General features: G+C 40.9%; 2 protein-coding genes across 3 annotated transcripts in view; one reads left to right on the top strand and one right to left on the bottom strand.

The window, feature by feature from the left end:
- Positions 1-3,524, bottom strand: part of ValRS (Valyl-tRNA synthetase) — a 29,135-nt gene extending 25,611 nt beyond the window's left edge. For both annotated transcript variants that reach the window (XM_070101657.1, XM_070101658.1), the window contains exons 1-3: positions 3,228-3,524; positions 2,082-2,231; positions 553-677 (exon numbers count right to left, since the gene is read on the bottom strand). In XM_070101657.1, coding sequence (XP_069957758.1) covers positions 553-677; positions 2,082-2,231; positions 3,228-3,416 — 464 coding nt within the window. In that variant the 5' untranslated portion in view covers positions 3,417-3,524. The remainder of the gene's footprint in view (positions 1-552; positions 678-2,081; positions 2,232-3,227) is intronic.
- A 5,650-nt stretch (positions 3,525-9,174) lies between these two features.
- The window catches only part of Fancd2, an 88,743-nt gene continuing 78,877 nt past the window's right edge, over positions 9,175-19,040 (top strand). Inside the window, exons 1-2 of the mRNA XM_070101535.1 lie at positions 9,175-9,328; positions 16,765-16,987. Coding sequence (XP_069957636.1) covers positions 9,326-9,328; positions 16,765-16,987 — 226 coding nt within the window. The 5' untranslated portion in view covers positions 9,175-9,325. The remainder of the gene's footprint in view (positions 9,329-16,764; positions 16,988-19,040) is intronic.

Here is a 19,040-nt window from a genome sequence, read left to right as displayed (position 1 = left end):
GCTGTTTATATCCTCTTTATTCATTCCTGTCTTCCATTTGTACACTTCACTCATATCTCCCTAATTCAGAGCCCATAGTTCATCCTCCTAAGAAATATTTCTGATACACGAGATCAACTTCAACAGCCTTCTCTGTATATTTTCCAGTGTATTTATGTCCACATGACTCACGAAATCGTAATGACATGATTGCAAACAAACTCTCTGACCGCGGGATCAAATCCCACCCGTGGTATGGTTTATTTATGTCTATTCTGTAATATGGAGACCAAAACTGTACAGTATAAACTAAAAGGTCTTACTGATATTGTCAATAATGGATTGTATTAAATTGCATTTGCATCTTTTTTTAATAGAATTTTCTTCTAAGAGGGCACAACATGTGATTATGGCAAACTTGCAAAGACATTCCAAGGAGTATTCTTATTGTAACATGTGATTATAACTGCTTACCAAGAGATAAATTAGAACACCATCATCAGTAATTTATAACAAAATACAGTGACATGGGGGTCAACAGAAAAGTGTCTGCACCACTACAGTAGTACATACCATCGACAGACAGCATCCTCGACTGAATTTGTTAGTGCATGGCCAAGATGAAGACTTCCTGTGACATTTGGGGGAGGTATTACCATGATAAAGTTTCCCTTAGGATTAGGGACATCCAGACTTCTCTGAAGAGAAAAATAATAAGATACATAAAATTACTGTCTAAACAATACAATTCTGTACTATATTTGCAAAAGTCATTTATTCCCCTGTTTCCAAGAACATGCATGAACAACACTATATGTATATGTATTTTATTAATTTCCCTATTTAGTATTCATAAATCTTCTTTCGACAAACCGACTGTATCCCACCAAAACACGGTGGCCCAAAAAGAAAAACAAAAGTTTCCCTTTTTAACTTAAGTAATGTATACAGGAGAAGGGGTTACTAGCCCCCATGCTCCCAGCATTTCAGTCTCCTCTTACGACACGCATGGCTAACAGAGGAATAATTCTGTTCCACTTCCCCATGGAGAAGTATTCATAAATATTTTTACAAAAATAAACTACTGTACTGTACTCCCTTACAATTCTCAAATTCCACATTCATGACTTTGGTTATTTGCAAACTATTTTTTGATAATATATTTTGATATCCACTGCCAGTATCCCCAGATTTATGATTGCAAAGTAGCATTATTGCGTTATTGGCAAGTCAGGCTCTCAGAACCACAAAGTCATGTCAGGTAAGCCATTTTCTAATAATTCCTTTCAGATTACATCCCACCAATATGTAGTGTGTGTTAGATGACCAATTTGCATTACAAGTGCTCCCAAATTGTGCAAGAGTTGGGCTAAAATTCTATATGGATAAACAAAGATCACTGGGGGTGCAAACATATTCTCGTTTTTTCATATGAACACAGGTTCTATATCCACAAATCTTTGATCTGCGTCTGTCTTACAGTCTCACAGATTATGTATAAGAGAATACAACAGAAGTGAAAAAATTTAGACAAGATGAATAATATTTTTTTTTTGCAAAGTAAATACTGTAATGAAGTAATTTTGACATTCCTCTCAATATGCAGTACTGTATACAGAAATTTGACACTATCACTGTTGCATGTTTAAGGTTAACGTAAAGCACACAAATATCCCATACATAGGAGAGAGGAGCTTACGACAATGTTTCAGTTTGAATTGGACTATTTACAAAGTCACACTAACAAAAAGGAGACAAGGAGGGAGTATATAGGTGTAAGCTCCTCTCTCCTATGTGCGGGTTATTTGTGTATTGTTCCTGTTATGGTACTGTGCCTTTTTGTTATTTGTTAATGTAAAGTGGTTGTATAAACATTTAGTCTAGATATGAAATGGGAAAAACAAAAAAACAATAATATTTCAAAACTCTGAAACACTGTACTGTATTACTCAATCTTGATATGAATTTAAATAGATATGTAGTAACATATCTATTTAAATTCCTGGCCTAGGTACAGCATTAAACATATAAAGTATGTATAACAAACAAATAACTCTTGAGATTACAACATTAAAATCAAATCACTCAAATCAAATACTAACTCCATACTCTGGCTTGAAGAATCCCTGTTTTTTCCACCAGTCATACCAAGCCGCCTCCACATAACTGGGACTGTACTGGGCTGGTAGTTCCACACTAACATCCTTTTTGTCTCCTGAAGGTGTTGGCAAGTCATAGGTGATCACTTTTTTCTGAAAACAGAGAAAAGGTCACTGAGAGCAAGCACGCATGAGCATATTTGAGCAGAATGAATGGAGATGATACTATTAGAAGGTTTTGTCGTAAATCACATAATTTAACTCAGGAACTCAAAAAGGCAAATACTGTGATTTATTTTCAATGGGGCCTAAATGCTTGCATCTTATTTAAGCACATGTGCATCTTGTCCTTGCATTCAATAAATAATAACACTAAATAACAATTTTATTAGCAGTAGTTATATGAAATTATTATTGTTATTATTACATTCACATGGAAGCACTAAATCCATACAGCTCATACAGTACCTGGAAAATGTAGGCAAGCTGAGTTGATCCAAGGAAGTAAGTTAATTCAGGCATAAGTACACATAAATGCAATTACATAAATCATACATAGCAGCATATGTGTAGATTACCGAGTATAACCCAAAAAAAGTCAAAGTGACTTATTTCCATCGGGGTCTAAGCAACTCTGAAAAGCAGTTATAATACAAGGAGATTTACTAGTAATATGGTAAGCGGAGATATTTACATTAACTCAGTTAAGGGAGGGGAGCTCCAGTTCTTAGGATCAAGAGCTGTTCACTGGTATCAAGGCACCGTTGATAGGAAATTCTTACAGAAGCACCACCTGGGAATGGGTAGTAATCAAGTTTGATTCACTGGTTAGGTTAAAGGGGTTTTAAATTTTATCCACTTCACGAGGGTTATTACGGGTGCACGTAACCTTTTCTCCAACAGTCAAACATACTTTAAGCTTAAAGATAAGGAATAAAGTAAACCCACAACATATATACGTTGACACATACATCTCTTGGTGTATATAACCAGACTTAATAATACTAAATACTACTACTACTACTAATAATAACAGTACTGATATTAATACTAATTTTAAAACTTAAAGTTATAAGGCACAACAGTTAAACGTAGACATTATGGGATCCTTATACGTGGTTTTTCTACTACTTTTCATTACTGATTCACCTCTTCTACTTTCTTAGGCTTCTTCTCTTTTTGTTGACCCTCGGACTTCTCGGCAACTTTGGCTTGCTTCTCTTGAAACTTCGCCAATTTAGCAGCTTTCTTAGCTTCCCTCTCCAGCTGCTTCGCCGTTTTCGGTTTTTCCGCCTCTCCTGCTGCAGCTGGAGGATTCTGGGCTGGTTGATCTGCCATTCTCAGTGACAATCTGCTGATGTGGAGACGATGATGTATGTCGTCAGTCAGACAGCACACGCGGCGGTCACTGCATGTTGGGGGGTTATACAGGCCACTAACAGCTTACACTGAGTGTTTATAGGGGCCACGGACAGTTTACCTGGAGAGAGTTCCGGGGGTCAACGCCCCCGCGGCCCGGTGTGTGACCAGGCCTCATGGTGGATCAGAGCCTGATCAACCAGGCTGTTACTACTGCCTGCACGCAATCCAACGTACGAGCCACAGCCCGGCTGGTCAGGTACCGACTTTAGGTGCTTGTCCAGTGGTGTTTATAGGGCCACTGACAGTTTACACTGGGTGTTTATAGGGGCCACTGACAGTTTACACTGGGTGTTTATTGGGCTACTGACAGTTTACACTGGGTGTTTATAGGGGCCTCTACCCTTCAGACAGAACTGTTTGCCATACTCCTTGCACTGAAATGCATCTATGTATCAAAGATTGACAGTTTAATTGTAACTGATTCTCTGTCATCCATAAATGCTCTCAACTTATTAAGCATAAATTGTGGCATGCTTGTGTCAGAAGCCAGACACAGGTATGGTAGGATTGTGGACAGTGGAGTCAGAGTGCACATGCTGTGGATTCCATCTCACATTGGTCTTCAGATGCATGATAGAACTGATAAATTGGCTAAGCTGTATGCTTTCAAAGAGGGAGTAGATTACAATCTTGGCTTGTCAGGTAGTAGTTTGAGAACAATAATACGAAAAGAACTTCAACTGAATTTTATGGACTTAAGGCTCAGGGAGATTGACACCAGTGAGTCCATCTATCATCATTCTATCATGCAGGAGGAGCCACATGTCTATGGTGCATCCAACAAAATAAGCAGACTCTTGGATGTCACTACTGCCCGGCTCCGGCTGGGTTACAAATATCTTTGGCAGGTTAAATCACCACCACCAGATGTAGACCAAACGAAATGTAAACTTTGCCAGATGGACTATTGTCACACCCTGCGTCATTATGTACTGGAGTGCGATAAAATTAATGAATTTAGAAACAACTCACTCAGAAGTGTTCAAGAAATGGTTAAGTATTTTATCCACAGTGGTATATTACAGACCATTCTGGAGAAATACCCTGACTTTGCTAGCTGTAAATAAAGCATTACCACATATGTGCATGTGTGTGTGTGTGTGTGTGTGTGTGTGTGTGTGTGTGTGTGTGTGTGTGTGTGTGTGTGTGTGTGTGTGTGTGTGTGTGTGTGTTTGTGTGTTTGTGTGTGTGTGTGTTTGTGTTTGTTTGTGTGTGTGTGTGTGTGTGTGTGTGTGTGTGTGTGTGTGTACTCACCTATTTGTACTCACCTATTTGTGGTTGCAGGGGTCGAGTCTTAGCTCCTGGCGAGTCTTAGCTCCTGTGTGTGTGTGTGTGTGTGTGTGTGTGTGCACTCACCTAGTTGAGATTGCAGGGGTCGAGTCCAAGCTCCTGTGTGTGTTTTTGTGTGTGTGTTTGTGTTTGTTTGTGTGTTTTTGTGTGTGTGTGTGTGTGTGTGTGTGTGTGTGTGTGTGTGTGTGTGTGTGTGTGTGTGTGTGTGTGTGTGTGTGTGTGTGTGTGTGTGTGTGTGTGTATGAGTGTGTGTGTGTGTGTGTATGAGTTTGTGTATGTGTGTGTGTGTGTGTGTGTTTATGTGTGTGTGTGTGTGTACTCACCTATTTGTACTCACCTATTTGTGGTTGCAGGGGTCGAGTCCTAGCTCCTGGCCCCGCCTCTTCACCGGTTGCTACTAGACCCTCTCTCTCCCCGCTCCATGAGCTTTATCAAACCTCGTCTTAAAACCGTGTATGGTTCCTGCCTCCACTACGTCATTTTCTAGGCTATTCCACTGCCTTACAACTCTATGACTGAAGAAATACTTCCTACTATCTCTCTGACTCATTTGTGTCTTCAACTTCCAATTGTGGCCTCTTGTTTCTGTGTCCCCTCCCTGGAACATCCTGTCTTTGTCCACCTTGTCTATTCCACGCAGTATTTTATATGTCGTTATCATGTCTCCCCTGACCCTCCTGTCCTCCAGTGTCGTCAGGCCGATTTCCCTTAATCTTTCTTCATAGGACATTCCCCTTAGCTCTGGAACTAACCTTGTTGCAAACCTTTGTACTTTCTCTAGTTTCTTGACGTGCTTTATCAAGTGCGGGTTCCAAACAGGTGCTGCATACTCCAGTATGGGCCTGACATACACGGTGTACAGTGTCTTGAATGATTCCTTACTAAGGTGTCGGAATGCTGTTCTCAGGTTTGCCAGGCGCCCATATGCTGCAGCAGTTATCTGATTGATGTGTGCTTCCGGAGACATGCTCGGTGTTATACTCACCCCAAGATCTTTCTCCTTGAGTGAGGTTTGCAGTCTTTGGCCACCTAGCCTATACTCTGTCTGTGGTCTTCTGTGCCCTTCCCCTATCTTCATGACTTTGCATTTGGCAGGATTAAATTCGAGAAGCCATTTGCTGGACCAGGTGTCCAGTCTGTCCAGGTCTCTTTGAAGTCCTGCCTGGTCCTCATCAGATTTAATTCTCCTCATTAACTTCACATCATCTGCAAACAGGGACACTTCTGAGTCTAACCCTTCCGTCATGTCGTTCACATATACCAAAAATAGCACTGGTCCTAGGACCGACCCCTGTGGGACCCCGCTCGTCACAGGTGCCCACTGTGATACATCATTACGTACCATGACTCGTTGTTGCCTCCCTGTCAGGTATTCTCTGATCCATTGCAGTGCCCTTCCTGTTATATGCGCCTGATGCTCTAGCTTCTGCACTAATCTCTTGTGAGGAACTGTGTCAAAGGCCTTCTTGCAGTCCAAGAAGATGCAATCAACCCACCCCTCTCTCTCTTGTCTTACTTCTGTTATTTTATCATAAAACTCCAGAAGGTTTGTGACACAGGATTTGCCTTCCGTGAATCCGTGCTGGTTGGCATTTATACTCCTGTTCCGTTCCAGGTGCTCCACCACTCTCCTCCTGATAATCTTCTCCATAATTTTGCATACTATACACGTCAATGACACAGGTCTATAGTTTAGTGCCTCTTTTCTGTCTCCTTTTTTGAAAATGGGAACTACATTTGCCATCTTCCATACCTCAGGTAGTTGCCCAGTTTCCAGGGATGTGTTGAAGATTGTGGTAAGTGGTACGCACAACATATCTGCTCCCTCTCTAAGGACCCATGGAGAGATGTTGTCCGGTCCCATTGCCTTTGAGGTATCGATGTCCCTTAGTGTGTGAGTGAGTGTGTGTGTGTGTGTGTGTGTGTGTGTGTGTGTGTGTGTGTGTGTGTGTGTGTGTGTGTGTGTGTGTGTGTGTGTGTGTGTGTGTGTGTGTGTGTGTGTGTGTGTGTGTGTGACTCAACAATCAATATTTGCACCAATAACTCACTACAGTTGTGACCGGGTGTGGAAGTGTGAATTGCTCATTACTCTAAAATTTGTTCATGATTGTAGCCATGTATAAACGCAAGTAACCATTCTTACAGTATTCATTACCTTTGTAACTTGTGAGTTCATTACCTTGTACCTAGTTCAGCCATCAAAACTTTGGGGCCCAGTCCCTGGACCCATTGTGTACCTCTATAATCTGTTAATACCTTTGTAACTTGTCATGATTGTGACTAGACCTACCTGGAGTTCATTACCTTTGTAAATTGTGAATTCATTACCTCTGTAACTTGCTCAGCCATCAAAACTTTGAGGCCCAGTCCCTGGACCCATTATGTACCTCTGTAATCTTTTGACTACCGCCCACAGGATGGGTATGGGGTGCATAATAAACATATTAAACTAACACTGACAGTTTACACTGGGTGTTCATAGGGGGGCCACTGAGAGGTTACACTGGGTGTTGAAAGGGGCACTGACAGTTTACACTGGGTGTTTATAGGGGCCACTGACAGTTTACACTGGGTGTTTATAGGGGCCACTGACAGTTTACACTGGATGTTTATAAGGGCCACTGACAGGTTTACACTGGGTGTTTATAGGGGCCACTGACAGTTTACACTGGGTGTTTATAGGGGCTACTGACAGTTTACACTGGGTGTTTATAGGGGCCACTGACAGTTTACACTGGGTGTTTATAGGGGCCACTGACAGGTTTACACTGGGTGTTTATAGGGGCCACTAACAATTTACACTGGGTGTTTATAGGGGCCACTGACAGTTTACATTGGGTGTTTATAGGGGCCACTGACAGTTTACACTGGGTGTTTATAGGGCTACTGACAGTTTACACTGGGTGTTTATAGGGGCCACTGACAGTTTACACTGGGTGTTTATAGGGGCCACTTACAGTTTACACTGGGTATTATAGGGACCACTGACAATTTACACTGGGTGTTTATAGAGGCCACTGACAGTTTACATTTGGTGTTTATAGGGGCCACTGACAGTTTACACTGGGTGTTTATAGGAGCCACTGACAGTTTACACTGGGTGTTTATAGAGGCCACTGACAGTTTACACTTGGTGTTTATAAGGGTCACTGACAGTTTACACTGGGTGTTTATAGGGCCACTGACAGTTTACACTGGATGTTTATAGGGGCCACTGACAGTTTACACTGGGTGTTTATAGGGGCCACTGACAATTTACACTGGGTGTTTATAGGGCTACTGACAGTTTACACTGGGTGTTTATAAGGGCCACTGACAGTTTACACTGGGTGTTATAGGGGCCACTAACAGTTTACATTGGGCGTTTACAGGGGCCACTAACAGTTTACACTGGGTGTTTATAGGGGCCACTGACAGTTTACACTGGGTGTTTATAGGGGCCACTAACAGTTTACACTGGGTGTTTATAGGGGCCACTGACAGTTTACACTGGGTGTTTATGGGGGGCACTGACAGTTTACACTGGGTGTTTATAGGGGCCTCTAACAGTTTACACTGAGCGTGCATTTATAGGGGGCCACTAATAGTTTACAATGGGAATTTACAAGGGCCACTGACAGCTTACACAGGGCATTTATATTCGAACAGTCATCTGCCCCTGACACTTATTATGTTGTCTCTCAGTGTACCCATGGTGCCTTGCTTTTCATTGGGGGAATGTTACGTCTCCTGCCGAGTCTTTTGCTGTCATAGGGAGTGATTTTCGTGTGCATGTTTAGTACTAATCCCTCTAGGATTTTTCAAGTGTATATTATCATGCATCTCTTTCGCCCACCTTCGGGATACCTGGAGTTTACCTGGAGAGAGTTCCGGGGGTCAACGCCCCCGCGGCCCGGTCTGTAACCAGGCCTCCTGGTGGATCAGAGCCTGATCAACCAGGCTGTTGCTGCTGGCTGCACGCAAACCAACGTACGAGCCACAGCCAGGCTGATCAGGAACTGACTTTAGGTGCTTGTCCAGTGCCAGCTTGAAGACTGCCAGGGGTCTGTTGGTAATCCCCCTTATGTGTGCTGGGAGGCAGTTGAACAGTCTCAAATTTTGTGGCTCCTCATAAAAAATTCATTTTGATCTTCGACTCTCAGTCGAATTAATTTAAGTCTGCCCGAAATGCCTAGCCATGCTAGGTGTTCTAGTGGTACACTCTGTAATTATTATTTTACTACATGTAAACCACACAATAACCAAATTCTGTAAACTCAGCATTGTAATCCTTATAGAGAATAAACTTTGAATTGAATTGAATGTCTAAACCCCTTCAGCGCCAAACGCAAACACCCTCATTAGAATCAATAACAACAGGCTGTAAAGTTATCAAAGAGCTAATTGATGACACTGATAAGGGCGAGGATGACACTGATAAGAGCGACGACTAAGGACAAGCATCACACGGAAATTCGTCAGGGATTGCATCATGGAGTATTATTATATTTAGGAGAAAGCGCTAAACCCATAAGGATCACTCAGCATCTTGGGAAATGGTAGGTAATCAGATTCTATCCAAGGAAGGCTAAGTCAGATCCACGTTCTTGGATGGCCTGGTGGCTAAAGCTCCTGCTTCACACACGGAGGCCCGGGTTCGATTCCCGGCGGGTGGAAACATTTCGACACGCTTCCTTACACCTGTTGTCCTGTTCACCTAGCAGCAAATAGGTACCTGAGTATTAGTCGACTGGTGTGGGTCGCATCCTGGGGTCCAAGATTAAGGACCCCAATGGAAATAAGTTAGACAGTCCTCGATGACGCACTGACTTTCTTGGGTTATCCTGGGTGGCTAACCCTCCGGGGTTAAAAATCCGAACGAAATCTTATCTTATCTTATCTCACCAGCAATGACAATACCTGGAGTATACCTGCAGGGCATTCCGAGGGTCAACGCTCCCGCGGCCCGGTCCACGACCAGGCCTCGGGGTGGATCAGAGTTTGATCAATCAAACTGTTACTGCTGGATGCACGCAAACCGACGTACGAGCCACAGCCCGGCTGGTCATGTACTGACTTTAGGTGTCTGTTCAGCGCCTTCTTGAAGACAGCCAGGAGTCTATTCGTAATCCCCCTTATGTATGTATAGTACAGCATAGTATACAACTGGCACAGGACTAACTGGCATGTGTAAGTTACTTCACAGAGCATCTCGGGCGGTGCGGGTGCAAGGCACCTCGTTTGTTACATCATAATCCATGATGTAACCTTCACAGCCTCTTGCTGGAACTTGCTTTACATTACTTAATTTTACTCGATTTACATTACTTAATTTTACTTAATAATAATATCTTTATATACTGCAAGTACATGTACACGGTATACAGACCATAGCTCACATCAGTGACACACTACTGTATAGAAAGCTGCTTGTTATGCTGAGCATTTCGGGCAAATTAGGTCAGTTTTGTCCCAGGATGCGGCCCACACCAGTCCACTAACACCCAGGTACCCATTTTATTGATGGGTGAACATAGACAACAGGTGGAAAGAAACACGCCCAATGTTTCTACCCTGGCTGGGAATCGAACCCAGGCCATCGCCGTGTGAAGCGAGAGCTTTAACCACCAGGCCTTTCACTTACTTTCTCTTACAGTGCCGTGTGGTCTGGTGGCTAAAACTCTCGCTTCACACGGCAAGGTCCGGGTTCAAAGCACAACGAGGGTAGAAACATTGGGTATGTTTCTTTACACTGGCTATGTTCCCCCATCAGTAAAATAGGTACCTGGGTGTTAGTGGACTGGTGTGGGTCGCATCCTGGGACAAAACTGACCTAATTTGCCCGAAATGCTCAGCATAACAAGCAGCTTTCTATACAGTAGTACGTCATTGATGTCAGCTAGGACTGTATACCTTGTACATGTACTTCCCCTCAAGGAAGGTTCCTTGATGTTGGTGAGGGGCTCTTGATTTAGGGAATTGGATCTGTGCTCCAGTTCCCCGAATTAAGCCTGAATGCCTTCCACATCCCCCCTAGACGCTGTATAATCCTCCGGGTTTAGCGTTTTCCCTTGATTATAATAATATTAATAATAATAATAATAATAATAATAATAATAATAATAATAATAATAATAATAATAATAATAATAATAATAATAATAATAATAATAATAATAATAATAATAATAATGTACATGTATTGTAGTAAATAAAGATATTATTATTATTACTTGCTTTACATTACTTAAATTTACCTTCCCAAAATGTCCATACATGTTAGTGACTTTCTTTGTGCTCAACAATATTTTACAACACGTAAACTGCGCAGTGAATATTACGCAAAGTAATAGATATTTGAATTTGTAATTCTATGTAACTGTATTTGTGTATACCTAAATAAACTTACAAGTTCTGTTGTCTTACTGTTAGTTACAGTAAGTGTCAACAGATGGCAACAGTAACTGGTAAACAGTGACTGAGACAGATCAGGCGGGAACTTGTTCAACTTTGAGCTCTGGGGAAGACAACTTGAAAGTAAAGTTCACCTAACTTGAGGAAGAGATATTAAGTAGGTCAAGAGGAGGTGAAGTTAGTTTATAATAATGGAGTGTAATGTAATGGTGTGGAGAGTGAATAAATTGACTGTGTGACCTGCAACAAGATTGTTTTTTTTTTTTTTGGTGTTTTTGTGTAGTTTTTTTGTAGTGCTTTTGAAGTGTTTTTCTATTTTTTTGTGATGTTTTTGAAGTATTCTATTTTTTCTAGCGTTTTTGAAGTGTTTAATTTTTTGTGATTTTGAAGTGTTTTTCTATTTTTTTGTGATGTTTTTCTAGTTTTTATGGTGTTTTTGTGCCACGATTTATCATAAATTCTCACTTAAGAGAAATTATTGCCTTATTAGTTTTAATATAGACTTAAGTTTGCACAAAATGCCAAGTATATTAAGGGTCTTTCAGCATACATACTCCAGTGTCACTCATCTCTGTACTTACATATCATGCTGATATGAAGAATTTTTAATTTTTCCTCGGGCCATTGTTCGTGGTCCAGGACGAAGCGAAACTTCGTTACTTTCACTTTTTTGGGTTATCTTAGGTAATTTACACATATGTTACTATGCTTAATTTGCATACAGGCAAAATTATTGTCAAACATTATCTCTCAGTTCATGGCAGGATTCGAACCTGCACACTCTGCATCACATTATGTGTGAGAGAAAATAAGATTTCGTTCGGATTTTTAACCCCGAAGGGTTAGCCACCCAGGATAACCCAAGAAAGTCGGTGTGTCATCGAGGACTGTCTAACTTATTTCCATTGGGGTCCTCAATCTTGTCCCCCAGGATGCGACCCACACCAGTCGACTAACACCCAGGTACCTATTTGCTGCTAGGTGAACAGGACAACAGGTGTAAGGAAATGTGCCGAAATGTTTCCACCCGCCGGGAATCGAACCCGGGCCCTGCGTGTGTGAAGCGGGAGCTTTAGCCACCAGGCCAGATCCCATCTAGATAATGTTTGTAACTCTGTTACTATGATAATTGTACACATTTTGTTTTTTGTTTAAAATTACCAAAATCCGTTAATGGTAGGTTTTACTATACAGTGGACCCTCGACTAACGCTATTAATCCGTTCCTGAGAGCTCATCGTTAGTCAAAATTATCGTTAGTCTAGTTTATTTTCCCCATAAGAAATAATGGAAATCAAATTAATCCGTGCAGGACACCCCAAAGTATGAAAAAAAAACTGTTTTTACCACATGAAATATTAATTTTAATACACACAAACTGAAGAAGACATGCACAGTTACATGACATTTACCTTTATTGAAGATCTGGTGATGATTGATGGGATGGGAGGAGGGGAGTGTGGATGGTGTAAGTGTTTAGAAGGGGAATCCCCTTCCATTAAGACTTGAGGTGGCAAGTCCTTTTCCGGGGTTACTTCCCTTCTTCTTTTAATGACCTGATGGCCTGGTTGGTGACCCGATGGCCTGGTGGCTAAAGCTCCCGCTTCACACACGGAGGGCCCGGGTTCGATTCCCGGCGGGTGGAAACATTTCGACACATTTCCTTACACCTGTTGTCCTGTTCACCTAGCAGCAAATAGGTACCTGAGTGTTAGTCGACTGGTGTGGGTCGCATCCTGGGGGATAAGATTAAGGATCCCAATGGAAATAAGTTAGACAGTCCTCGATGACGCACTGACTTTCTTGGGTTATCCTGGGTGGCTAACCCTCCGGGGTTAAAAATCCGAACGAAATCTTATCTTATCTAGGACCATAGTAATTCCTACCCTTTTTGCTGTAGGGTTGGCACTAGAAGCTTTCTTGGGGCCCATGGTGACTTATTTTGCAGGTGCAGTCACTACAAACACTGTGATAATATGAAATGTTCCGATTGTATGTTTGGATGGGACCCTGGTGGCTGGCTGGCTTGTAAGTACTGGCACCCACGGGACAAGTGAGGCGCGCTCAGGCCAACGTGGACGCGTCTTGAACGGAACAAATAGCGTTGGTCAGGTTTTTTAGCGCTAGTCGAGGCAAAATTTTTGCGCTAAAATGTATCGCTAGTCGGATTTAACATTAGACGATGCCAACGTTGGTCGAGGGTCCACTGTATTGTCAATTTTTTGTTGGAGAAACTGTTTCATTGTCTTTAATTTTTACAGCCCAATTTTTTTTTCTCCTGCCCTTGGCCAGTGTGTTTAAAAAAAATACCCAGACTAGTTTGTGTGTCTTTCATTAGTATTGTCAGTCTTCTTCCTTGCCTGTATGATAATTGTACACATTTTATATCTGTACCGAAATAAACTTACTTCCTCTTCTAAGTGCAGGTTTTTGGTGATTAATTCCAGCCATGGTATTGTGTTTTTATTCTTTAAGGTATCATGAAGCAGACTAAAAGTTCTTGTTCTAAGGAACTGGAGCAGGGGCAGTGCCAGTGAGAGGCAAATGGGGAAAGGGGGGGAAGGCTGAGTATGCTAAGAGACAATAAGTGTCAGGGACCCAAGATTGTTCAACTGCCTCCCAGCATACATAAGGAGGGATTACCAATAGACTCCTGGCTGTCTTCAAGAAGGCGCTGGACAGGCACCTAAAGTCAGTATCTGACCAGCCGGGTTGTAGTTTGTATGTCAGTTTACGTGTAGCCAGCAGTAACATCTTGGTCGATCAGTCCCTGATCCACAGTGAGTCCTGGTCACAGACCGGGCCGTAGGGGCGTTGATCCCCAAAACCCTCTCCAAGTATACTCCAGGTAGATATACTCCCTAAAATTCTATCTTCCAGTTGGGAACGCTCTCACCTCATGCAATGATCGTCTGTGGATCAATCCCAGATACGGGTAGAAACGTTGGGCATGTTTCCTTACACCTGCTGTCTCTGTTCACCTAGCAGTAAGTAGGTACCTGGGTGTTAGTTGACTGGTATGGGTCACATCCTGGGGGCCAAGATTGAAGGACCCCAATGGTAATAAGACAAACAGTCCTCGATGACTCACTGACTTTCGTGGGTTATCCTGGGTGACTAACCCTCCCCCAGGTAAAAAAAATTCCAACAAATCTTATCTTAAAATTAATAATAATGCTACTTTTAGACATGACCCTAGCCCTCCCTATTTTCCGACTAGACTGCCACCTCTAAGCCCCTCTCTTATAAAACTTTTGGAGCTACCCCTGAATGGGAGATACCTACCCTTTTCCTGGGTCAATATACTACTTGGCAGGATCGAGCATTAATTTACATTTTACAATACATATAACAGGATATACAACCTATGTTCACCACGCACTAGGCAAATATTTTTTGTATATATTATTATTTTAAGAGATAATAGAGTGAAAATAGTACATTTATTTTGGTTGCACTGCATGTCTGAGCCAGTCACCACTTAGGGTTGAGTTGTGCCATGTTCCTGACAGTGTAAACTCAGATGCATATCTGCTGATGGCAGGGCAAGATTAAGTTATGTTAGATTATTTTAGGTAAGGTTAGGTGATTTTTTTTAAATTAAGTTACATTTTTTACAATTAGATTAGTGCAGTCAAGTAATATCTCTACTGTAAAACCAACATAAAATTGCATTTTTCAAATTATGCTAAGTGTCAGAAATACCTCAAGAAGCAGTCTACTATTACCCCCTAATAGCTGAATAGTAGTTTATTGACCACCTTAACTAGGGAATGGTATAAATGTATATAATGTGGTAATGGTAAGCAGTTCCAAAAAGTTGGTAAGACAGACATGTACAACACTTAGGTATCTGTATTCTGAAATGTTTTGCCTTCACCATAAGCTTTTTCACTCAAATAGAGAGGAGACAGCAGAAGCATTTGAGATATAAAGATGATGTAAAAATGGTAGCTTATCAAACACCCTAACAGGGGAATAGTAGTTTATTGAGAACCTTTACACAACAATGATAGTTTGCTGAATACCCTTACAAAGGAATGGCAGCATACTATTTACTCCTAACAAGATCACACAAAGAATTTATTGTAGCTTATATCCACTGGGTTCCTCTCCCAGTCGGCTATTTCTTATGCCTCTGCTACTAGGTTACAGGCAACAGTCTCTTCTTTGTCCAGCATTCAACCTGCACTATGAGTAGTTTACTGTGCCCCCTTACAAGGCCGGGTATTTACTGTGCAGGTTTATAAGGGAATGATAGTATACTGGTCACCCTAACAAAGTCTGATGCTTTACTGTTAAGAAGTATACAAGAGCTTCACCCCTCAAGGGTGCCAGGAAGGGGCTCTTGATCCGATGAATTAGTTCTGTCTTCTTCCTTCGATCAAATCTGATTATCTCCCATTCCCCAGGTGCTGCATGACCCTTATGGATTATCACTTTCTCATGAATATAATAATAACAAAAGATTGCAAAAGTCACCAGTTATAACCGTGGCTATTACATTGTATTTCATGAAGTACTAAATTTGTTCAGTGCAAGGTTTGGTGGAGGCTCGGTTCTCTACACAAATCATGGCCTAGTCTGTCTGGTTAGGTTTTTAATGTTCTTCCTTTGGATATTACAGAATTTCCATTTCAGTACTATGTATGGACAACAGTGAACATTCAGTGTAAGTAATTTCTCCATTTATGCAAAATGTGGATATACACTCAAAATTTCAAGTACATACATGTACGTATTTATGTAGAGATTTATCATTTATTTCACGTTGTTTGAAAATCTCTCTAAAAATGAAAATTTTAAACAAACTTTAGATTTCCAAAGATATATTTAGTGTACTTGCACTTTAGAAGTGATTAAATCCTGTAAAATAATTTCTGTATACACGTGTTTTATCTTAATTCTGAAGGGATTTTGATCCAAAGGATTGAAGCTATTCTCCTGTTCGATGGATCAAACCTAATTATATCATATCCACAGTGGTGGTTTGACCCCTACAGATTAGTGCCTCTCCATGAAGATAATAATACACTGGTAAACATGTTTTATTTCATACTGATGGGGTTTATAATAGTATTTGTGAATACTGTATTGTTTTATGATAATTCTTAGTGATGCTGTTCTATACTTGTGGTAAAAATTGGTTCTTTGAGTTATGGCACATACATCTATATACATATATCAGTAGTTTTCTTTTTCTTGTAGTATAATATTATTATTATTATTCTGTTATTGTCTTTATTATTTTATTATCATTATTATTATTATTATTATTATTATTATTATTGGTATTATTGTTATTATTAATGTTAAATGACACTAAATATAATGAAGTCCTTTATTGATAAATTTTATGTATGGGTGGGCTTTTCAAGTAGAGAACAATACTTGAAAATGTCCACTCATACATAAAATATATAAATAAAGGACTACTGCAATTACTAGTTCTTTACCACCACTGTTGGCATTATGGCCCCAATTTGAAACATTATTATTTTCACTGATATACTGGCTAGACTAAATTTAATTTTATACTTTTTCATTGCATCTTACTGTACATATATATGTATTTTTAACAGATTTTAAATCAATTATCAATGATGTCACGAATAAGAAAAAGGCCGATTGTGAATACAGAAGAAATGAGTGAAGACTTGTTTGATAGCCCAAGAAAGGTGAAAAAATCTCAAAATAAAGTGAGCAAAAAAGAGAATGATACACTAAATGATGATTCTCTTTTTGGTGAGCTGGTGTCCAAAGCAGGATACATACTGAAGAAAGGAGACATCCCTAATCTGTTGAGTATGTATGATGATTTATTTTGCAGTTCATACACAGTATTGAATGATGATGAAAGTATTTTCTTTTTGGGGATTTTCTTTCTTTTTTTGGGTCACCCTGCCTCAGTGGGAGATGGCTGACTTGCTGAAAAAAAAAAAAAGTATTTTAAGGGGCACATAAGTACCCCTGTCTTTTAATAACATGCTCATTTTTCCACTATAGTCTACCCTGTCCATAATTACTATCTCATTTACTTTCTCAGTTTCATAAGGAAGTCCAGGATCTTTCCTTAATTCATGATACATAACTTAACAAATCTTTGAGGACAATTGTGTTGCAGAGGTCTGAGCAGAGCTCAGTTATTATTTTCACTGTAAATTTGTTTAGTATAATGTATATGTAATATGCAGCAGTACCTGGAGTTTACCTGGAGAGAGTTCCGGGGGTCAATGCCCCCGTGGCCTGGTCTGTGACCAGGCCTCATGGTGGATCAGAGCCTGATTAACCAGGCTGTTACTGCTGGCCACACACAATCCAACGTACGAGCCCGGCTGATCAGGTACCGACTTTAGGGGCTTGTCCAGTGCCTGCTTGAAGACAGCCAGGGGTCAGTTGGTAATCCCCCTCATGTATGCTGGGAGGCATTTGAACAGTCTCGTGCCCCTGACATTTATTGTATTGTCTCTTAACATGCTAGTGACACCCCTTGCTTTTCATTGAGGGGATGTTGCATCGTCTGCCTAGTCTTTTGCTTTCGTTGTGAGTGATTTTCGTCTGCAAGTTCTGTACTACTCCCTCTAGGATTTTCCAGGTGTATATAATCATGTATCTCTCCCGCCTGCGTTCCAGGGAGTACAGATTCAGGAACTTCAAGCGCTCCCAGTAATTGAGGTGTTTTATCTCCGTTATGCGTGCCGTGAAGGTTCTCTGTACATTTTCTAGGTCAGCAATTTCACCTGCCTTGAAAGGTGCTGTTAGTGTGCAGCAATATTCCAGCCTATATAGAACAAGCGACCTGAAGAGTGTCATCATTGGCTTGTTATCCCTAGTTTTGAAGGTTCTCATTATCCATCCTGTCATTTTTCTAGCAGATGTGATTGATACAATGTTATGGTCCTTGAAGGTGAGATCCTCCGACATGATCATTCCCAGGTCTTTGACGTTGGTTTTTCGCTCTATTTTGTTGCCGGAATTTGTTTTGTACTCTGATGAAGTTTTAATTTCCTCATGTTTACCATATCGGAGTACAGTGGACCCTCGACCAACGATATTAATCCATTCCTGAGAGCTCATCGTTAGTCGAAATTATCGTTAGTCAAGTTAATTTTCCCCATAAGAAATAATGGAAATCAAATTAATCTGTTCCTGACACCCCAAAGTATTGAAAAAAAAAAATTTTACCACATGAAATATTAATTTTAATACACACAAACTGAAGAAGACATGTACAATTACATGACACTTACCTTTATTGAAGATCTTGTGATGATTGATGGGATGGGAGGAGGGGAGAGTGTGGATGGTGTTAGTGTTTAGAAGGGTAATCCCCTTCCATTAGGAATTGGTGTCAAGCCCTTTTCCGGGGTTACTTCCCTTCTTCTTTTAATGCCACTAGGACTAGCTTGAGAGTCACTGGACCTTTGTCACACAACATATCTGTCCATAGAGCTCTGTACCTCCCGTTCCTTTACGATTGTCTAAAATGGGCCACAACATTGTCATTGTAATAGTCACCAGCACGGCTTGCAATAGCTGTGTTAGGGTGATTTTCATCCATAAAGGTTTGCAGTTCAACCCACTTTGCACACATTTCCTTAATCTTTGAAGTAGGCACAATGGATTCCACAACTGGCATAGGCATCTCAGGGTTAGCCCCAAACCCTTCAAAATCTTTCTTAATTTCCATACTAATTCTCACCCTTTTTATCAGAGGGATGGCACTAGAAGCTTTCTTGGGGCCCATGGTGACTTATTTTGCAGGTGCAATCACTAAAAACGCTGTGATAATATGAAATGTTCCGATTGTAGGTTTGGATGCAACCGCGGTGGCTGGCTTGTAAACACTGTGCAGGCC

Source organism: Cherax quadricarinatus, chromosome 78 (assembly GCF_038502225.1).
Source record: "Cherax quadricarinatus isolate ZL_2023a chromosome 78, ASM3850222v1, whole genome shotgun sequence".
Classification (NCBI taxonomy): Eukaryota; Metazoa; Arthropoda; class Malacostraca; order Decapoda; family Parastacidae; genus Cherax; species Cherax quadricarinatus.
This window is presented reverse-complemented; position numbering and strand designations above follow the sequence as displayed.